Raw genomic sequence first — 23,835 nt, forward strand, 5'->3', positions numbered from 1 at the left:
ATGACCCAAAACACACAGCTAAAAGCACCCAAGAATGGATAAGAACAAAACGTTGGACTATTCTGAAGTGGCCTTCTATGAGTCCTGATCTGAATCCTATCGAACATCTATGGAAAGAGCTGAAACTTGCAGTCTGGAGAAGGCACCCATCAAACCTGAGACAGCTGGAGCAGTTTGCTCAGGAAGAGTGGGCCAAACTACCTGTTAACAGGTGCAGAGGTGTCATTGAGAGCTACAGAAAACGTTTGATTGCAGTGATTGCCTCTAAAGGTTGTGCAACAAAATATTAGGTTAGCGGTCCCATCATTTTTGTCCATGCCATTTTCATTTGTTTTATTATTTACAATATTATGTTGAATAAACAATCAAAAGAAAAGTCTGATTTCTATTAAATGTGGAATAAACAATGGTGGATGCCAATTACTTTTGTCAGTTTCAAGTTATTTCAGTGAAAATTGTGCATTCTTCGTTTTTTGTGGAGGGGTACCAACAAATTTGGGCACGTCTGTATATATGTATGTGTTAACAGTAGTTAATAAACTGTCATTAATTTGCATTGCACATTACATGGTTGTGCTCTGTCAGTGAGAAACAGGCTACAGTTACAGAATTCCTTATAGCTATGCAGTTTTATAAGCAGCCTGGATTGAACGCAGCAGGTGATACAACATTTGTAACCACGAGAGACTTGAGACTTGACTTGGACTCTAGCTCAAAGACTTGTGAGCATCTCTGGTTGTTAGCAAACAGCTACTTGTTTACACATATCTTGCTAGCAGCTAAATGCTCAACTGTGCTAGTCGCTATTTGCTAACTGTGACTGTCTGTCTGTGCTGTTTGGTGCTTTGCAGGGAGTGTACAGTGGGTTTGTAGAGCTTTTAAACAGCTACTGAGTTGTAAGCACTGATGAGTGGTGCCTAAACCAAAAAGGAAAACTGAAGGCGAAAAAACAAACAAACAAAACAATAAGAGTTGGGAATACTTATCTGTGTGGTCATCACCGTGAGCGACCCCCTTCCGCATACATCATTTGATCCATTGTTAATATAAAAATATTGATTACATGAATAAACCATTGTATTTAGGGAAAGCTCTTATACACTTAAGTATGGACAACATTTAAGAACTCTGGTTTCTTTTTTTTTAATTAAAAAAAAAAAGTTTCTCATTTTGGCACTAGAACGGAAAAATATCTGCTTGCTGACATCTTGTTGTCTCCAAACTCATTTTGTTGTCTCAGGCGGCACCACCTGATTCATAAACTCCTCCCTGTCCAGACCCCAGTCCCCTCCCACAGCACACCGACCTGGGTCACTCACGAGTCTGACATCGATCTCTATGGTTACCAGGACGGCAACAGTTGCCACAGCAACCACCAGCTCGACTCCTTGGATGCCGGAGTTGAAATTCACTACTGCAATCTTCACGACTACACAAATACAGATCATCTGGGGAGGTTTAGGATGAAGATAGCTGGACGGCAGAGGATTTCTTCCATCTCTCCTCCTTCCCCTCCACATCTCAGTTACACTCTCCTCCCACAGAGACAATCTACAGTCAGCTCGGACTGGGAGACCCCTCCTGTGGAGCATGGTTCGACCCAGAGCCGATTGGCCTCTGTGTTGTCTCCTGCAGTAGTATCGGCCCTGGAGGGGGTGGCCTACATCGCAGAGCACCTCAGAGCAGAGGATGCAGACTTCTCAGTGAGTGCTTGTAATGAGGATTATTATTATCCTTTCAAATGAATTTTCACCTGACATCCAGACATTTACAGTGTCCTCTTCTGTTTCTGTCTCTACAGGTGAAGGAGGACTGGAAGTATGTAGCCATGGTTGTAGACCGGATCTTCCTGTGGATGTTCATTATGGTTTGTCTGCTGGGAACAGTCGGACTCTTCCTGCCGCCATGGCTTTCTGGGATGTTTTAGAAAAAATTTTGGGCCGCATCCAAGCAAAAGTACTTCTTGAACGACGCATCAATGAATCGTTGAAATAATCTATAGAAGCTTTGAATACTAAAATCATCGTTAGCTGCAGCCCTAGTATGTATAAAAAGAGACAAAACCTCACGTCTCTTAGGTTTCCTAGGAAGTAAGAGAACACATTCAACTTTATTTCTTTCTATTTTGAAATCTCCCAAATGCCATGCAACTCACTTAATACATGCTAAATTGAATATTTACTGCAAAATTACAGTGGTTTTTCTTAATTAGGGCTGCAACTAACACTTTAGTTACGTTTTCATTATCAATTAATCTGCATTTCTGCATGATAAATGAATCAAAGTATTGAATAATTATCAAAATTGTTGCAAGATTTTCACAAAAACAACAAATTTGTCACATGAATGAAAAAAAAATCAAAATGCTCAGCAGCAGAGTGACGTTTAAACACACAAGACATCTTCCAATTATCAATGAAGCAGAGAAGATGAGAGGGAAAGAAACAGTCCCTTAATATATAACTTTTAATGCCCTGATTGTCTAATTACACTATATGAAAGTAGCTGTCAGTCATAACATACCTTTGCCTTCTCTTGGGTCCTTACTATCATGTCTTATCCATTATCATCAACGTGATATATGCACGCACATTCAACACAGCACTTTTCTCAAAACTAATCCCCCTAGGTTACCATTAAAAGTAAGAACGTTTTAGCTTTAAGCTAATTTTCATCTGCCCTTGGCAGGTCTCAATTAAAAAAATCAAAAGTGGCAAAACGTACACCTAATGGGTTATTAAAGGTCATGATACGATTAACAAGATGAGAGAGCAGAAAAATAACATATTAGATCAAATTAAACTTGTTTTATTATTGTTACTTGCTGGTATTTTTTTCTCTTTAGACCTAAAAACTATTGAAATAAAACAAGAAATAATCACTTTTTGGTTGACCTTATTATAATCCATAGACAAGTTACTCTTCCTACCAAAGTGCCTGTGAAAGGTACTAACTGTAGATTATCAAGAGCATTCACAGTTGTAACATTTCAACGTGGTCCCCCTCAAAATTCCCTCATTGTATTGAATGAAGGATCATTTTACCATGAATTAAAAAGGAAAATTTTATTTGAAAATGGCAAGTACACACATCATAATTAAGTGTTGAAAGGAAAAACGAAATTCAGTTGATCTTCATGTATTAATTCATTTGTTTTTTCTTTAATTTACATTCAATCAGACTGCATGTCATTTTCTTTTCCCAGGTTTTGTTATTTAACTCACCCCGTGTCTCATTCTGACTGTGTCAAGTGTAAAAAAAGACACATTTAAGACAAATCTGCACAATGCATAATTAAACTGCCACTTTATTGACTGCTAAATTGCTTCTCTTGGCAGCAACCCCAACAAACATGTGTTGAATGTTTGTTTATCCTCTCACGTCATACACAGAGCATGTGAGTTAAAGTGGCAACAGAAATTATCAAGATACTCATTACGACAAATGCACTCGTTGTTCTCAGTGGCTGCAGGCAGTGTGGAGGCATTAAAGTGTGTCAGTACAGTGTAGTTCAGTGCGGCTATGCGGGGTGAATTTGACCATTACGTTGACTTGAAAACCATTGTGTACAGTTGAACCGATGTTTCTGTATGCTTAGCAACAGAAGACATGTTTGGGGTAACTCAAGTGAGCCGTTATTTATCAAACTCAAAGTGCCATTTTAGTCTTAAGTGCTGCGAATTCCTGAAATTCACTCCTACTTAAACTTAAACTTAAGAATAAAAGTAAGTTATCAAATTTCTCAAAGCTAAGAATCACTCTTACTCTCCCAGTTATTTAAGACAGCTCGAGAGGTCTCTCAAGTAGTTAGGAGTTGCCAGTAGGGGCTTGTGACGGCACTGTGGAGACAGAGAAATGTGCAAATCTTTCAGGAGAGGAATATTGTTTCTGAATTATTTGACGACGCACAGTTAATAAGACGGGGTCGGACAGCGCAGGCATAATCCTTGTCGGCGAATTGATGAGGGACGTCATCTCACCACTGACTTTACACAGTCATGCGTTTTCAGTTAAATTGAAGGTGGTGATGACGCTTCGTTTATTTGTCACAGGACAAACGTGGCAATGCTGATGATTGTGGCCGTCACAACCATCAAGAAACCGAATAGTCATGGAAACAATTATAGCACTTAGGCTACAGCTCCACAAATTGTCACGCGTTTCATCGACTTCCCAATAACATCCCCCGTAATCCGACAGAAGCAAACACAGTTCGTGCAAATAGCCGGCCATACAGGAGTAGTAGGCGCATTTGACACCGCTCATATAGGCTAAAGATAAACTTTTTTATCTTTCATTTATTAATGTGCTTTTGTTGCCTTCATTTATTAATGTGCCTATATCATAATGTATTACCTTGAAAATTCTTTATTATTAAAGTTTGTTGAATATAAACTCCTCTTAGGAATTTCAGCATTCAATGTGAATTTATATGAGAATATTCTTAAATAAAGAAATCTATTCACTGATTGGTCCTTGGCCACATCGTCATCCAAAATCCTGTTTGCGGCACAGCATAGTGTCGTAAATCAGCACTAAGACTGACACTTAAGATTTAGTCCTACACTTCACTCAAATTAGGACTATGATGTTTGATAACTAACTTTTAAGCACAGCTTTGAGCCAAGATTTGTTTTACACTTAAGTCAGTTCTACACCTACATTATAAATTTTACTAAGATCATTACTGAACAGATACATGAGTTTGAATATCTAACAAGCATGCCAGAGTTTATGCAAGTTTTTGCTCATTTTACTACAAGTCACACAGAAATAGATGACAAACTAAAGGAAAAGTTTTCATTGACTTTAACATGCTTATATGCTTGCAATGACATTGCTGACATGCTGAAGTTTACCAGGTACAATGCTTACCCAGTTAACCATCATTGTTTAGTGAGTTAGCATGCATTTTCTAATCAGCACTAAACAGTACAACTGAGGTTGATGGGAATGTTGTTAGATCGGACAAAATGGTGGAGCTAAATGAGAAGTCAGAGGATCACCAAAGTTATAAGTTCTCTTATAAAAGTTTTCTCGAGAATAGGGCCCCTTCTCTTCTCAATTTACACCACCTCAATGGGGCTGATCATTCATTCGCAGGGCTTCTCTTATAACTACTTCGCAGATGATATGCAACTCTACCTATCCTTCCCGCCAGACAACCCCACCGTCTGTTGCTGTATTGATGCTTTGTTGATGCATGTGTGTTGTTCCTCAAATGTAAGTCATCTGCCAAATGAGTAAATGTAACGTAATGTATAGTAATTCATCCTGGTGGGAGAATGAGCATGAATGTCTGCAACAGTTTTCATGGCAATCCATCCAATAGCAGTTGATATATTTCAGGATTTTTGGACCAAAGTGGTGGACCTCCTTCGAGCTTGACTTTCACTGATATCATTACTGAATGGATATATAACCAATTTAGGTGTCTTGCAAGCACACCAGGGGTTGTGCATGTTCAACAAACATACTACTAACCAGTTTCCAAAGTATGCTGTAATAAGTTCCAATATTTAGGGCAGTGAGAAGCAGACATTAGAGAAGCAGACATGACCTTCACTTTGATTATCCTACTCAAATAGTATAGTATCTCTAACTGTAAAAGGCAAAAATAAGCTTTTAATAAGCTTCTTGTCACTGTCCAGTGAACCATGTTTTTTTATATTTCATGAATTTTATATTTTATGATAAATTGCTCCTTTAAAAATCCTCTAAACACCCTAAGTCTGAATTTTCCAGAACAGGCGGAACAAATAGACAATCTGGCAAAGTCACACAGGAAACTCTGGTGCTTATGTATTTGTGTGAGAAAAATTTTTTCACAAACACACATGCGAATTAGTGAAGTTGGCTTGAGTACAAGATGCCTTGGTGTGATATGTTTTATGAGATATCAAAACTGAGAAATGATTCTGTGTGACCTATTTGTTCCATTGATTTCTTAGAAAGTCCCACAAAATTAAGACAAGTTCAAAACAACAAGCAGACAACACTGTTGCAACAGTAATGACACTGACTCATCTAACCCTCCTTGATGCTTGCATTCATTTCCTGTCCCTAAAAGACATAAGTGCAGCGCTAGAAGGCTAGTTAACATTTTTGGCATTTAAAATAGTTAGGATTTTAAATCAAAACATCAGCAGTGAACATCAAACTGAAAAATTCACAATCTACCCTTCAAAGACAGAGCCAAGCCAAGAAGGAGACTTTTTATGCAAGATGATTATGTAAAATTTGTTATTTGTGTGATTTAGTGTAATTCACTGCTCTGGTAAATAAGGAGAGCTGTACTCGTGCATTTGTTAATATTATATTATGATGAAAAACTAGCAAGTTGACAACTTTGCTAACATAGCCAAACCTCAAGCAAACCTCCATAGAGGCTGCTGAGCACTGGCGAGGCTCTCCACCAGCAGCAGCATAATGTTACTAAAGTTGAACACCGACGCCCCTGATACCGGGGGCAGCACCCGATCGTCAAAACCTTTGACTTACTTTTGCAATTTTTGCTGTTTTCAGTCCAAAAATTAGCGGCTTTGTTGTAAAAAATATCGCCGGCCGCCATCTTCATTATTGCACAATACCTGCCGTCTCTCGCCTTTTTCTGCAGAACAGAAGAAGTGCCGCTTTGGAACACTCTTTGGAACACTTTTTCGCGGCCTGGTGGCTAACCCGTAGGAGCCACATTGACATTCAATAAATCAATGGTATCAAATGAAAGGTCTGCTCAATCCGGATTGATTAATGTCCCCCTCCCCCTCCCCCATCACTGTGGGATGTTCCGTTCTCAAGCTACAGGCCTGTAAAGCATGGGAGTACTTTTGGTCACAGGAATGTTGATGAATATTCACAGTTTTTAGCAATATTTCAATGTTATGTTATTTGGAATGTGGTTGTATGGACATAAATAGTGTTTTAAAGATAACTTCTAATAAAAGTCAATATTTAAACAGAAAATGTTGCCTTGATATGGACATTTGCCTGGTATATTTTGAAAATATTGTGTGAAAACTGTAGTATTTTAGTTTATTTTCATCAAATTTACAGTTACAATTGCATTCCAGGTGCATTATAATCTATCTTATGATGGTTTTGCACTAAAATATAGCTTTTTTAACAGGCGAGGATGAAAATTGTATTTTTCTTTATTGCATCTCCATTTAGTCTGTAATTGTAAAATAATATGTTAATTTAGATTTATATTCCTTAGCTTCTGACCTTTCAAAGGAGACTTGAATTATGCAGCTAGGCCAAGTGGTTGAGGAGTTATTCCTGATTCATTTTGGGTATGTTATTTTAGGCATTTTTCCTGGATATAGGGGCAAATAGCTGGAGGTTTCCAACAGGTTAAAATTTGGTTGGCAAACTAGCCAAAAAAGATAGACCGTAACCGACGCAAGAGTAATATCAGCGATGTCTGAATGTGTTATCTAGTGAGTTTGCAACGCCAACTTGAGATTTATAGCAAGTAGCTATACCTCTGGCTGATTTTGCTAAAGTTGACAACTTTGCTAACAGCGAAAAATCAAGCAAGCTCAACAACACAAGACATAGCAAGCAGCTAGTCCAACAGAAAGAAGGCCATATCCATACTGAGAATATCGAGCTGGCTTCTTCCAAGGAACTTACATTGTGCATTATTAAATTTTTGCTCCTTCTTATAGCTTGCTTGCTGAAGAGTTGTGTTGGTGCCGTAAAGCATTACGCCGTTGTCATGATACCTAATTGTCTTGCCTGGGATTCCAAAGTTACATAGCTGGCGCAGCGAGCCCAGAGTGGCAATGATAGACACTTCATTAACCCTATTTCAAGTCAGTGTACTATCAAAATGATTTTGAAGCTGTTATTTTAAGATAAAATGACTACATAATGTTGCTTTAAAGAGAGTTGGGTCCTAGGTACACTGTATTAATACTTTTCCATTTACTTTGATTGCCTTGCAAGCGTCAAAGAACACTTGCTTGGTTACTGTTCCTCCATGATTCTGATTGTTTCAACCCACACACACTCCACACGTTTATGTGCTCTGAAAAGGATTTATGTACAATAAATAGTTTTAAAAGTTACGGGGTTTTATTTAAAAGATTCACTGTTTTCCAGGAAGAAATAATGCTCTTTGAAGTGAGAGATGAACAAACCAACTCCTTGCGTAACCCCACCCATCTCCAAGAAAGCCTTGATGACAATTTTCAATTTTATACAAAACGTAACCCACTCAAAGCTTTCACGTAAGCGAAACCCTTCTCGTCTCATGTAAGTGATCAAGTGATACCAATAAAACTGGTTAGTTCTTATCTCCTTACCTCACATCACATTACAGTTTACACTTAGTTACCCAGAAGGGGCCCAGGAGAATAAAATCCTAATTTTATGGGGTGAAGCTTGATGGGCCTACTTAATGGCTGTTCTAGTTCACACATTTCCAATTTTGCAAACTAAAAGGAAAGCATTTTGTTAGGTCACCGTTTTCACTGCAGGGTGCGATTTGGACAAGAGCTTGTGACTGCAAGTACATCACTCTTGATCGCCCCACTTTATGACCAAATTACCACATTACCAAAGATCCTACAACATTGTGTCTCTTCTATCTATAAATATTTATGGGGGACCATAGATTTAAATCTAAATCTAAAATTTCTCCATTGGGGACATTTGACACCAGTGAATGCATTGTAGCAAACCTAAATTTAGTTATGCATTTTAATAAATTTATGAGAATTAATACCCAATTATGAATTTTAATATTGATAAAATCAAACCAGATTCCTCGTTTCAGGGCACCACCGGAGTTGTTATAATCCTAGAGTCTCCGGACCTCTAGGTAGTTTTAATAATTATACAATTATTACTAGTGATCAGTTAGTTAATAATCGCTCAATTGTCTTAAATCAGTCAGTCAGTCTCATATCTAAAGAGTCAATTCTCTTGGCAGGGATGTAGAAATAGCAACACACACAGTTCTTGATTATATTACAGTGAATTTATTCTCTAACTAATGTGATAAAAAGATGGTTGAATACCGGAAAAATAAACAATTGCTGAACAATGAGAAATGGAGGTTCGATTGTGGGAAGCATTTGACTCATACGGCATAGAAGAACTAATGAAAGTAAGCTAACGCTATGAGTTTAGGAGTTAAAAAGGAAATATCTGATCACAGAATGCTTTGTTTGGTCTTACTGCTTATCGACAGCCTGCTTTTGGCCTGTTGCACGGGTCCCAGTAGCTGCCCGATCCTGGCTCTTTGCTAGAGATTCTCGTGTCTGATCGAAAAGAACGTCCTCCATCTGGCAATTCGGCTGTTTTCAGGTTTCCTTCGTTGCCGCTGGCGAGACCACGTGGCTTGGTCTGACCTCAGTGAAGTTGGCTCGACGAAAAAGGCTTAAAAATGGAACTTGGTCGTTCCTGAATTAGTCCAGTGTAACTTAATAGACTGATAACTTTAACAAACCAAAGAAAGAAAATAAAACAAACTGAGGGCAGATCGATGTCGCGGCACTTCACTTGTGTAGCTTCAGGTGAACAAAAGGCCGGTCTCGCTGGCCGACTCTTGGGCGTTGCCTGGCGAGGCATGCCGACGCGTGCCGAAGCGTCCAGAGAGCCGAGCAGAGCAGAGTAGAGAGCAAAGAGAGCAGAAGAGCCCGAGCCATGTCGCGTGTCGCTCTTTTGTTGCCTGGGGCGTGGTTCCCCAGGGGGCGTTTCAGGTTTTCCAAGGGACTGCCTTTTTAAACTTAAGGTCTAAAAGAAAAGAAATCTATTTGCGCGTATTATAATCAAATATTTTCCACAATCGAACCTCAATGGTCAAACGGTTGTACTGTTCTAGGCATTTGGTAACAGGAAACAATTGTCACATTATTGGTCAGGATATTTATACATTTAACGGCATTTCCAACGATGGTATGTAATACTTATTTCGTCCACTTGGGGGAGCTCAGGTTACCCCAAGCTTACATTAATCCAAGATCATCTCTCTTTAGGAACTGGGGAATATTGTTGATTCATCCTTAAATTCAAGCTGGCGGTTAAGAGTATAGTAAAACATTTCTTTATCATCATTTCTAAAGGAATTTTGTAGGAAAGTATTATGAACAAGCATTGATTACATTAGATGAAGGAGTGTCTTGCTGAAAATAAAAACACTGCAAAAGTAACTTTCTTTTCAGCACTAATATCAACAATAGATAGTAAACACATGTTAACATAACAACTCAAATAGAGGCAAACGTAATCAAGTAACTAAAGATTTAATTAAACTTAATTAAATGCTTTGAGTCTTTGGAGACTGCAGTCCTTGGTCATCCAAAGTTCGGCTACCTGGGTCATGTCACACTTGGGTGAGACAGGGGTTTTCTTTTGATTGCGTAATAAAACAAAGAACAAGGACAGTTGCCACGGAAACATGTGTGTGGGGGGGGCCCGTTTTGATAGGCTGTTCAGGGAAATGCTAATCGCTGGTTCGTGTCCCTTTGTCAGTTTAACAGTCAGGCCCCACGTTATCAGCTTCGGAATCAAAAGGGTGCCAGTTTTATGGTCAGGGATAGCACTTAGAAGCAACTTTGACCCCCTGCTCCTCTGTGGGAGAAAAAAAAGGAATTTGGAGTAGTTCCAAATTTATTCAATACAAAATGCGCAAATCCACACCGTTGTTTCACTACAGCATCATATGAAAAAGGTAATAAAATTTTACTTTTATGTGCCACAGATGATGTTGTGTTGGAAAAGTGCATATTCCAGGAAGATTACTTAGTAACATGAACGCTGTATTTTTACTGTTAAACTCCTTATTGTTGATAAAACAGTTGCTGCTGTGAAAACTTCCCAGAGTTATAAAATCCTGTCAGTGAGTTCTACAAAAAAGTTGTGCATTGTTTTGGTGTCTAGTAAGTTTTTTATCACTCAGACTGGAATTCCTGGATTGCAGCCAAAAATGCATCTCTGCATTGTGTATGTACAGTCCCCTCCAAAAGTATTGGAACGGTAAGGCAAATTCCTTTGTTTTTGTTGTTCACTGAAGACATTTGGGTTTAAGATCAAAAGATGAGTCTGAGATGAGAGTTCAGAATTTCAGCTCTCATTTCCTGGTATTCACATTTAGATGAGTTAAACAACTCAGGACATACCACCCTTTGTTTGAACCCACCCATTTTTCAAGTGAGCAAAACTATTGGAACATGTGACGGACAGATGTTTCTTGTTGCCCAGATGTTGCCTTTTAGGTCGATTGGTCTAAGTTTTCATCCTTGGTTCAAACCTACAAAGACTGCATTTCCTGTTAAAGAGGATAAACCAACATGAAGACCAGAGAGCTGTTTATGGGAGAAAAGCAAGCCATTGTCAAGCTGAGAAAAGAAGGAAAATCGACCAGAGCCATTGGACAAATATTGGGCATAGAAAGCACAACAATTTGGAACGTCCTGAAAAAGAAAGAAACTGCTGGTGTACTGAACAATAGACATCGAACAGGTCGGCCAAGGAAAACAACAGTAGTTGATGACAGAAATATCGTTAGAGCTGTGAAGAAAACCCCCAAAACATCAGTAAGTGACATCACCAACGACCTCCACAGTGCAGCGGTGAAGGTATCACAATCCATTGTTCGAAGAAGACTCAGAGAGCAGAAATACAGAGGCCACGCCACAAGACTCAAACCACTCATCAGCAGTAAGAATCAGAAGGCCAGATTGAAATTTGCAAAGAAGTACAGAGACGAGCCGCAAAAGTTCAGTAACACAATCTTATGGACTGATGAGACCAAGATTAATCTCTACCAAAGTGATGGAAAGGCCAAAGTGTGGAGAAAGAAAGGAACTGCTTATGATCCAAAGCATACAAGCTCATCTGGGAAGCATGGTGGAGGTACTGTCATGGCTTGGGTGTACATGGCTGCTTCTGGAACAGGCTCAGTAATATTTATTGATGATGTAACTGATGATGGTAGCAGCAGAATGAATTCAGAAGTGTACGGAAACATTTTGTCTGCTTTACTGAGAAATGCATTGAAACTAATCGGGAGGAAGATTATCTGACCCAAAGCACACTGCCAACAAAACAAAGGACTTCATCAGGGGAAAAAAGTGGAAGGTTTTAGACTGGCCAAGTCAATCACCTGACCTTAACCCAATAGAGCATGCATTTCACCTCCTGAGACTGAGTGCAAGCAAGGGTTATGCCACCAAATGTTAAATGTTATTTACTTTAAGATTATTTGTTCCATTACTTTTGCTCACCTAAGAATCCTGGTCTAATACAAACGGTGGTATGTCCTAAGTTCACCTAGATGTGAACACCAGGAAATAAAAGCTGAAATTCTGAACTCTTGTCTCATACTCATCTTTTGATCTTAAATCCAAATTTTTTCAGTGAACAACAAAAACTAAGGAATTTGTCTTACTGTTCCAATACTTTTGGAGAGGACTGTATTTGTTTTTACAGCGTTTGTTCTTCTCTGTCATTATATCATTATCAGTCCCTCCAGGATTTTTACGGGCATTTTTAGTTATTGTCTCGTTCGACATCATTCATGCGTTTCTGCCATTCTCCGTGTATTTTCTGTGGTGGTGTTTGTCAATAGACAATTTCCTTTTATGTTCGACCACAGTACTCCATGTTTGCAAACAGTTTACATCTGCTTTGGAAAAGAAGATTCAGATACTGTTTTTCACTGTCCTTTTTTTTGTCAGCAAATGCAAGACGTTGGTATCACACGACTGCTGCGTCTTGTAAACAACAAAATGACAAGCTGACGTATGACAACCTTTTGTGGTTAACAGCAATGATAGGTCATATTAGCAGAAAAGATGCGGTGATTGGTCAAAATTGCAAGTTGCACTGAATTCACTGGGATTTGTTGAATTTGTGTTAATAGAACCGATCGCAACTTCGCGAAATCCTGGAGGGACTATATTATATTCTGAACTTTGAATTAGTTGGGAAATAAAAAAAGAAATACCTTTGTACATTTTATGTACACTATTCATCATATAGTGTATCCAGATGTATGTGTACAGGGTGTGTGCAAATTATAAATATGACTATTAAAGTTAAAATACAGTATACAAGTAAATATGTTCACATGTATGTACAATATTTTGAGGAGAAAAAAACATTGGTAGATCAGAGTATATAAGAAGTACATAAATAAATAAATGATAAGAAATGAAGACAAAAGGATAATTCATCATAACTTTTATTCCAACAAAGACAATGCAGAATGAACAAGACTCATGAAATCATTATGTTAAAAATGTATTATTATTATAATCACCATGTATTATTTGTACCTAAAACACAGATCTAGACCTGAATTCACAAGCGTTTTAGAACAGGATATATAAACGGACAGAAAAGAAACTAAACATTAAATGCGTTTTCCTAAGCCTGTTTCTTCCACTACGATACTTATTTCTTACTGAGCGTAAAGCATGTCTTTTCTTTTAGCATACATGGAGCTGAGGGCAAACACAGCATCTGTGAAGACGGTGGGGAGAAAAGGGAAGAGCTTGAAGAAAAACATATCCTTCGCCGAGACCAGCAGGTATCTGTATTTAGGCTTAGCGGACATGACTGCATGCAGAATTGCGTTGATGACCATGTCGCTGCTCTTGAATCCCGACCTGCATGTTGACATGAAGTACTCGTTGGCCAGCTCAATGTACTGTCTGTTGAAGATTTGCTTTTGTTTGTCGTCTAATTTCTCCCAAACATCCAAACCAGTTTTCATCTTCAGGATGTTGGTGGCTTGGCCAAAATTACCCGGCTGGATGATGCTGACCTGAAAGTAGGGGGAAAAACAGAGTTACATATTGAATTAGTCTCAAACCTTTATATTCTTTTAATGCTAAAACACAAACTTAAAGGATAGTTTGGTCATTTGTTTTAAATCCCATATTTGTACACTAAAAGTGAAGCAACCACCAGTAGCTAGTTATGTTACTATCTCAGAATTATGTATTGTTATCTAACCCTAACCCAATTTTGATTTACCAACTTATAATGTTGATAAACCATAAAGTAGTTTTTATTTTTGAAAGTACTAACATGCATCCATTTTTTTCTTTTTGGCTGAAAAGAGCTTTGAGACATATTAAAGCTGGATAACAAGAAATTGTCTTCATTCTTGCCGAAAGTTAGACAGGAAGAAATCAAGAGCACTCCACTCTGCACAGTAAATATGAAGCTACAGGTAGCAGCTTGTTAGCTTAGCTTAGCATAAAGACTGGAAACAGCTTCCGCTTGGCTAGCAGTTTCCCCATGTTTCCGGTCTTTGTTCGAAGCTAATTTAATATTTGCTGGCTGTCCCTTCATATTTACCGTACAGACTTGAGAGTGGTATTAGTCTTCTTATCTAACTCTCTTTTAAATATCAAACTATTACTTTAACATATTCAAAAATAGATTAAATAAACTTTTACCTGGCTATTAAAGACATACTGTGTGTCATCTGACTGACAGGAGGAAGAGTGTGACATACTGCAGCACTGAAAATACTCAACTCTGTACCATGTAATTAGAAAGCCATGTTAATTAATGTTGTTTTTTTACTAAATGAATGCTATCAAATGAAAAATAAGCATGCCAATTAATAGAATGTAAAGTTTTACTTCCTATTTGCCCATATTTTATCTACCACAGACTTCCCATAATGGTACGCCCCATGCTTCTGAGTGTCACAGGAGTTGTGCGTGGTTTTGGAACGCCACTGTACCTTCACACCAAAACTGGCCATTTCAACCCTTAGGCAATCTGCAAACGCCTCCAGTCCTCTCTTTGACACACTGTATGCTCCCATGTTCAGGCAGTTGAAGAAGGCAAAGATGCTCGACATGTAAACCATCCGGCCTGCGGCAGTCAAGAAACGAAACATTTTCACCGTTAACATCACTACAATGTCAGGTTACACTGAAATCATTGGCATTAAAGGAACCGCTCTAAGCTGGTTTAAGTCCTATTTATCAGATCGATTTCAGTTTGTACATGTTAACGATGAGTCATCCATGCACGCCAAAGTTACTCATGGAGTTCCTCAAGGATCTGTCCTCGGACCAATCCTCTTCACTTTATATATGCTTCCTTTAGGCAATATTATCAGGAAACATTCCATAAGCTTTCATTGTTATGCAGATGATACTCAGTTATATCTATCGATCAAGCCAGATGAAACTCATCAGTTAGCTAAACTTCAAATGTGCCTTCAGGATGTTAAAACCTGGATGACCTGTAATTTTCTCATGTTAAACTCAGATAAAACTGAAGTTATTGCTCTGGGGCCTAAGCACCTCCGTGACGCATTATCTAAAGATATAGTTTCCCTGGATGGCATCGCCTTGGCCTCAAGCACCACTGTGAGGAATCTTGGAGTTATCTTTGATCAGGACATGTCGTTTAAGTCTCACATTAAGCAAATTTCAAGGACCGCCTTTTTTCACCTACGTAATATTGCGAAAATCAGGAACATCCTGTCTAAAAAAGATGCAGAAAAACTACTCCATGCATGTGTTACTTCTAGGCTGGATTACTGCAATTCTTTATTATCAGGCTGCTCGAAAAAGTCGGTTAAGACTCTTCAGCTGATCCAGAATGCTGCAGCACGTGTTCTGACAGGAACCAGGAAAAGAGATCACATTTCTCCTGTTTTAGCTTCTCTGCATTGGCCTTCCAGTAAAATCCAGAATAGAATTTAAAATCATTCTTCTTACCTACAAAGCTCTTAATGGTCAGGCACCATCTTATCTTAAAGAGCTCATGGTACCTTACTACCCCACCAGAGCACTGCGCTCCCAGAATGCAAGGTTACTTGTGGTTCCTAGAGTCTCCAAAAGTAGACTAGGAGCCAGAGCGTTCAGCTATCAAGCTCCTCTCCTGTGGAACCAGGTTCCAGTTTGGGTTCAGGAGGCAGACACCATCTCCACATTTAAGAGTAGGCTTAAGACTTTCCTCTTTGATAAAGCTTATAGTTAGGGCTGGCTCAGGTAGTCTTGAACCATCCCTTAGTTATGCTGCTATAGGCCTAGACTGCCGGGGGATTTCCCATGATGCACTGAGCTCCTCTCTCCTCTACTTTCTGTCCCTCTGTATGCAACCTCATCCCATTATTGCATGTTACTAACACAACTTCTCCCCTTTCTGGTAGTCTTGTGCTTTCTCGTCCCTCTCCTCTCTCCTCCTATCACTTCCTGCAGGTGTTTCTGGCTCTGGAGCTGTGGAGTCTGGATCTGTGGTTGCGGGTCACCTGCTGCCTGTGTGTTCCTGCTCGACACCCTCTACTGCAACGTCTATTGTTGCTAGTCTTATTGTTATTATTGTTATTATAATCATTAACATTACGATGGTTACCATTAACACTATTATAAATATCTGTACCATTTTTCATTTAGTCTATAGCAACATCACCTTCACTGTCTGTACCTCTGTGTGTATATTGTGTAGGCTGCCTCTCGCTCTCTCGCTCTCTCTGGGAACTGTTGGGCTTCTGTAAATAACATCAGAGTACGGTCTAGACCTGCTCTTTTATGAAAAGCGCTGTGAGATAACTGTTGTTGTGATTTGGCGCTATATAAATAAAATTGAATTGACCCATCCACCACTGTGTCCCTGAGCAAGACACTAAACCCCTCGTTGCTCCAGAAGTGTGCAACCTCTGACATATATAGCAATTGTCAGTCACTTTGAATAAAAGCTGTTAATAAAAAATGTTAATGTCTCTCTTCTGTTTCGAGTTCATGCATATCCAGCCTGTTCTTATCTCACGGCGTCCGATATCAAAGCTTTCAGAAAAAGTGACAAACGTAGTTATTTGACACCAAAGTTGTCTCTATGAGACTCTCTGGGGCATCTCGTACAGACCGGAAGAGTTAGCTAGCTAGCTACGTTCGTGTTAAAGGTGTTGACAGCCCCCCGAAGCCCCCTACCCTTACCTCAACCATCAGAAATGTTAGTACTTAAACCTAAGTCACTGAATGTATGCTTGTCGACCGGCTAACCTGTACAGTGACACGCCACACTTTCAGCTGTATATACTTTGTTGTACATTGTCAACCCTACAGGTCAGGTTAGCCTCCTTTGTGTTGCTGGGAAACGGGGGCGTTTCATTCGGACACTGAAGGGTACCTTTAGCATAAAATACTTAAAATAGTTCTGACGCATTGAGATGAAAACGCGTTGGCATGTCCGTGAGTTGCTGCTGTTTCTTTCTGCAAGTTTCAAGTTGCTGTGCTGCTTCAGATGCTTCAATAAATTAAACTTTTTGCAGTTGAAAGCTTTTTGCTGGTCGCACAGAGTTTACAATAGACAACGATGTTCTTTACATTTTAGTCTAAGAATGCCTCTCTCCCTCGCTCTGCATACTTACTTTTAGAACATTAATCAATTCATTATTTCTGATGCTGAACTATTACCAACGGTTGGTGCGTTGAGCTCTGTTGGTGCAAGGCTTCAACATGGAGATCATGGTGCTCCTTGGGGTGCTGCCCTTCCCCCTCTGCGGCAGGTTGGTGTATGCAGCTGTCGCAGCTGTACCTGGGAACAAAACACGAAGGTTATTGAAAGACACGTCATCTGCCAGAATCGCTGTGAGATTGATCATCACTCCACACTTCATCCGCAGAGCTGCTGACTCCAGCCAAATTCCCCGAGCACTTGGTGTGATTTTGAAATATTTACAGTAATTAAATGTTTTCTTCTGAAGAAGGCAAATGCAAGTATGACCCCGTAGAAGGAGTGATAAGGAATGAAAATGTGTGCATCATTTCCTGAGAAAGCCCAATAGCAAACTTGACTGAATTGACCTTTCAGTGGACAAAGAGTCCAAAATGGATGAAGTTAGCATAGCTTATTAGCTGTGTATCACCATCCAGTTTTATAATCTCCTGTGTCGGATTATAACTGCTCCAACAGAAAGCTGTTTACTCCACTGGATCCCCAGGCACTTGGTTTTGGTCTTCTTCTGAAGAAGGCAAAGGCAGGTACGATCCTGCTGGAAGGAGTGATGAGAAATGAAAATGTGAGCTTCATTTCATAAGAAAGCCCAGGCTGTTATTAAATTAAGGTGCTACAACAAACACCAGAAAGGTGAACAGGGAGTTCAGGGATGTTGCTACAAAGCACAGTCTAACACTGGAGATGTTTAAATGTGGAGGTTTGGGGTTCTAGTTGTGGTCTTGTGGCATTCCTCTAATTTCAGAATAGACAATGAATACTTTTGAATGACACTCTGTGAGAAATGAGAAAGAAATTTTAAAAAGGGGAAAAAAAGAATGTCTGCTTTGTGAAGTGACTGGCTAAATAAATCCTACCGACATAGAAATTACAAAGGAAAGAAGAGGACCCCACATCTCATTAAAGTTATCGGAGCAGCCCCTAATACTGAATTTAATTTTTTCAAGGTATAAAAAGGACATTAAGTCGTTAAATCAGGGGTCAGAAGGTGGAGGATTATGATCCTTTGAATGAAGCAAAATGAGCCTACAAGCTAAAAGAAATGCAAAAGCTATAATATTTCTCTCCTTAAGAGTGAAGCCGGTAAAATCTCCAGGAACAAAGAGGGCAAAGGGTCAGAAATCACTGGTCTATTGAGGGCCTTTGATAGTTTATCATAGAAAGGAGCCAGCTTTGGACAGGAAGAAAACATGTGTTTGATTGGCAGGTGACAGAGAGCATCTGTCAGTCATATCGCCCGTGTTGTATAGCTTAAGTTTAACTTTGGACAGGTGTGTCCTGTGTAAAACCTTAAACTGAATCAGTGTAGAATTAACCCAGTTGAACGCCACCTGCCACCATTCATCTGAGAAAACAGGACCAAGCTCTTTTTCCCACGTAGTCCTAGTTGCTGAAGCAGAAAATAAGGATGATATGATTAACTTAACCGTGCCAGATATTATGTCATTTGAGGTTCATAATTAGGGCCCCACGAACCGTGCGAGGTCCCTATTGAAACTAAGGATTTTTTTTTTCTTCTTTCTTTTTTCTGCAAGTAAGCTCAATTTTGGGGGCCTAAACATACTCGAAAACTCACCAAAGTTTGCACACATGTCAGAAGTGGTGAAACATTTCGTATTTTATGGGTTTCGCGCATGGGCGTGGAAAAAAAGACTCGCTAGCGCCCCTCGTCCACGTTCAACGTACATGCACGAAATTTTCTGAGGACATGTATTATATCAACATGCACAAAAAAGCCTCAAGAACCCATACCCTAAACTCAACAGGAATTAGGCCATTGTGAATTTTACGGCAATTTTTGGATGATTTACACACTCCGAACTACTAATGAACTCCTCCTAGACATTTTGTCGGATCGACTTCAAATTTCTGCTGTGCCTTCAAAAGGCATTGTCGATGAAAAGTTGTGCTATCTGAGTTTTCGTCAATGGCCGTATCCGTGGCGTCAAAGATCAACTCTTCCCCATGACACAGGAAACTGTTGTTACGTCAGTGTTCATGCTCACATCTGCACAAAACTTTACTTGCTTGATAACTGTCCCGCCCCAAACACATCTATACATAAATATTCATTTCTAGTCATAGTGCCAAGTGCTATGTAGCGCCACAAAGGGGACACAGGAAGTGACGTATAACTGCTTCATGCAGCGTCCGAATTGTGAAGAAAATTCACAGCCTCACCGGTGGAGCTCCAGAACATTCAGCCCGTCAGCCTCACGGCCGACACGTTACACTGCTTGCAGCTTTAATTTTATTTAGTGTTTTTACCAGAACATGTGTACATGGTTTCATTTTCAAAAAAACACCATATATTTGTCATACTTTGCATTGCTGCAGTACATCTATTTACCCTCAGTATAGCTACAGAGTGAAGCATATCACTTTTATTCTTTGTTCAGAGTTGCACATGCACATTACCTAGGTAAGGACGTCTTGCCAATCAGAAGCAGAGTAGGGTGAGTTCTGACTAGCAAAGTAGTATGATCCAAAACAAAGGCCTTTCAGCTGGTAACCACGGCTTCGGTTCAGCCGTACATGTTTGAACCCGAGTCTGATACCGAAACACAGATCGAAAAAACAAAAACCAGATTCATAACCAAGACTGGAGCAAGACTTTCAGAGTGGTGAGTATGTAACACATTAATCTTTCATAAAGTTTTAACTGAGCTCTGTCTCTTTGTAACAGTAACAGCTTTATACCACCATGTTCCACACTAGCCGCTAGGCGAGTGTTATGCCGTGTGTTACACGGTGATGCAGAGAAGTAAAGACTGGACTACAATCCAGCTGTTATCAGTTCAGGAGTAGTGTTTTCTGTGGGAAATGGGAACTCCCTTTGGGCTGGATTGTGGACGTGTTTTCCTGAGAGAGGGGACCCAGGGATGTTCATGGTAGAAGTCCTCCCAACTCCAGTCTTTCCAACAAACACAATCCTCAGCTCTGACTCTGTTGGAGAATTGTACATGATCATTATTAATACTGAAAGTCTTCCAGTTGTTTAGATTATCTTAATCTAACAAACCTGAGGGGGACTGTAATGCAGATATATTTCAGCTCATTTCAGGGAATGGAATTCAGCTGGGCATTAATATTTGACGTAAATTGGTCATTGGTTGTCCCAGCCTTTCTGTGTGGAGTTTCCTTGTTCTCTCCGTGTCTGCGTGGGTTCTCTATGGGTGCACCGGCTACCTCCCACAGTCCAACATGAAGGCTAGGTTAATTGGTGACTCTAAATTGCCCTTAGGTGTGAGTGGTTGTTTGTATGTGTGATGGGGCTTCAATAGAGTGGCGACCTGTGTTCAGGGTGTACCCCGCCTTTCACCTAATGTCAGCTGGGATTGCTCCAGCCCCCCCGCAACCCTGTACACAAGCGGTGGACGATGAGTGTTATGTATCCATTATTTAAGAAGCTCCATTTTGTTTCACAATACACTCTCTGATTGATTCACAGCTGATAAATGTTCTGCATTCTGTTACAACTCTAACTCAGTTACAGGAATCACAACTGAACACCGACCCAACTGGTGCTGCAGTTAAAAATGATGTTTGCTAATTTTTTTTTTTTGTTGCATGTGTATCCATGCGCTAAATTCATCAAGTCTGACCCAGTTTGTTAAATAATGTTGTATGTGGTTCTCGTACGGCGTAATATGTGTCCCTGAGCAAGACAATTAACCCTTAGTTGCTCCAGAGGCATGCGACCTCTGACATGTATAGCAATTGTAAGTCACCTGGGATAAAAGCGTCAGCTAAATGAATGAATGTAATGTAATAAAATCTCTAACCTGCCTGTCGCTCTGGGCCGTTTCAGTTACCGTAAAGGCTTGAATACGTGTTCACTCCAAATTTAGGTGCGGCTAGCTTAATTGCCTTCTCAGAAACGAGTGACAGAAACACAAAAATCGGTTCTTTTCTAAGAAGTCTGCCACAGATGGAGTAGATGTGATGCGAGACAAATCAGCAGAACAGTGTCTGCAAACAGTGACAAGCTTCCACACTGTCAACATGTCGACGTAATTGTTCAATAAATTTATTCGGTCTTTTGAGTCATTAGGCTGAACACCTAAAGTGCTTTTTTTGCTATTTTCGGACGATTAATTTTGGTTGTATCCCTATTTACCATTTTCATCTGCTTATCCAGGGTCGGGTCGCGGGACCAGCAGCTCCAGCAGGTGACCCCAAACTTTTCTTTCCCAAGCCACATTAACTAGCTCTGACAGGGGATCCAGAGGCGTTCCCAGGCCAGTGTGGAGATATAATCCCGCGGAAGGCATCCTGGAGGCATCCTTACCAGATGCCCAAACCACCTCAACTGGCACCGTTCGACATAAAGGAGCAGCGGCTGTACTCTGAGCTCCTCGTGGATGGCCGGGCTTCTCACCCTATCTCTAAGGGGGACACCAGCCACCCGCCTGAGGAAACCCATTTCGACCGCTTGTACCCGCAATCTCGTTCTTTCAGTCATGACCCAGCCTTCATGACCATAGGTGAGGGTAGGAACGAAAACTGACTGGTAGATCGAGAGCTTTGCCTTACAGCTCAGCTCTCTTTTCGTCACGACGATGCGGTAAAGCGAGTGCAATACCGCCCCCACTACTCAAATTCTCCGGCCAATCTCCTGCTCCAGTCTCCCCTCACTCGTGAACAAGACCCTGAGGTACTTGAACTCTTTCACTTTGGCTAAGGACTCATTGTCTACGTGGAGTTGGCACTCCACCGGATTCCTGCTGAGAACCATGGCCGCTGATTTAGGTGCTAATCCTCATCCCAACCGCTTCACACTCTGCTGCGAACCGATCCAGTGGAAGCTGAAGGTCACAGACCAATGATGCCATCAGGACCACATCATACGCAAAAAGCAGTGACGAGTTCCCAAGCCCACTGAACCACAGCCCCTCCTCACCACGACTACACTTCGATATCCTGTCCATGAATATCACAAACAGGACTGGTGCCATAGCGCAGCCCTGGCGAAGGCCAAACCTCACCTGCAAAGAGTCCGACTTACTGAGTACTCGGATGCAGCTCTTGCTTTGGATGTACGGAATTGGATAGCCCCGAGAAGGGAGTTGAAGATCTCACGGACAGGGGCCTCCTCCAGATGTTCCCAGTTCACCCACACTACCCATTTGGGCATACCGGCTCTGTCCAGAGTCTTCCCCCACCCCCTGAGCCAGCTCTTCACCAGATGGTGATCAGTTGACAGCTCTGCCCCTCTCTTCACCCGAGTGTCCGAAACATGTGGCCTCAAATCAGATGAAACGATTACAAAATTGATCTTCTAAGGTCCTCTAGTACCACGTACACTTATGAGCATCCTTATGTTCGAACATGGTGTTTGAAGTTCCTCCCGGTCACACCTTTCCAGGTATCTCCATCATTGTCCACATGCGCGTTGAAGTCTCCCAGCAGAACCTGTAGTCCTCTACTGGAGCCTCATACAGAACTCAATTCAGGGTCTCCAAGAAGGCTGAATACTCTCCAGAGAAGAATAGGGTTCATCCCCTATCAAGGAGTACGGTTCCAGAACCGAGACTGTGCGTGGAGGTCAGCCCCACCAGATCTAACTGGTAGCGCTCCATCTCCCGCACAAGTTCCAGCTCCTTCCCCCACAGAGAGGTGACGTTCCACGTCCCCAGAGCCAGCCTCTGCTGCCTGGGTCTTGTCCATTGAAGCCCCTGAACTTCACCACTATCCATGTGGCAGCGCACCCAACCCCTGTGGATCTTCCTATGGATGGTGGGTCCAAGGGATGGAGAGGGGGTGCCACGTTGTTTTTTCGGGGTAGCCCGCCAGCGCTCCATTGCAAACTCTGCCACCAGGCGCTCACTGGCGAGCCCTCTCTCTGGGCCTGGCTCCAGACGGGGGCCCCAGGCTTCCTCCGGGCGGGGTCTCTCCTCCACTTCCTCGGTTTTTCATCAGGCGTCTTTATGAACCATTCTCAGTCTGACCCTTCACTTGGAACAACTTTGCCTTGGGAGAAGTTTTAGAGCACTTCATGCTTCCTGCTGCTGACCAACTTTATGGAGATGCAGATTTCATTTTCCAACAGGACTTGGCACCTGCACACAGTGCCAAAGCTACTAGTACACGGTTTTAAGACCATGGTATCCCTGTTCTTAATTGGCCAGCAAACTCGCCTGACCTTAACCCTATAGAAAATCTATGGGGTATTGTGAAGAGGAAGATACAATACGCCAGACCAAACAATGCAGAAGAGCTGAAGGCCACTATCAGAGCAACCTGGGCTCTCATAACACCTGAGCAGTGCCACAGATCGACTCCATGCCAAGTATTGAGTGCTGTACATGCTCATACTTTTCATGTTCATCCTTTTTTTGTATTGGTCTTAAGTAATATTCTAATTTTCAGAGATACTAAATTTGGGATTTT

The 23,835-nt window shown here is 40.9% G+C and overlaps 2 protein-coding genes across 2 annotated transcripts in view; both read right to left on the bottom strand.

Moving 5' to 3' along the window:
* LOC123967434 (trafficking regulator of GLUT4 1) overlaps positions 1-23,835 on the bottom strand; it is a 344,338-nt gene that overhangs the window by 266,636 nt on the left and 53,867 nt on the right. The window lies entirely within an intron of this gene.
* Positions 13,295-14,945, bottom strand: LOC123962188 (D-beta-hydroxybutyrate dehydrogenase, mitochondrial-like). The gene is made up of 2 exons (XM_046038166.1): positions 14,714-14,945; positions 13,295-13,780 (listed from the first exon to the last, which is right to left on the bottom strand). The coding sequence occupies exons 1-2, from the start codon at positions 14,885-14,887 to the stop codon at positions 13,415-13,417; spliced, it is 540 nt and encodes a 179-aa protein (XP_045894122.1). The 5' UTR covers positions 14,888-14,945; the 3' UTR covers positions 13,295-13,414.

Source organism: Micropterus dolomieu, linkage group LG02, assembly GCF_021292245.1.
Source record: "Micropterus dolomieu isolate WLL.071019.BEF.003 ecotype Adirondacks linkage group LG02, ASM2129224v1, whole genome shotgun sequence".
NCBI lineage: Eukaryota > Metazoa > Chordata > Actinopteri > Centrarchiformes > Centrarchidae > Micropterus > Micropterus dolomieu.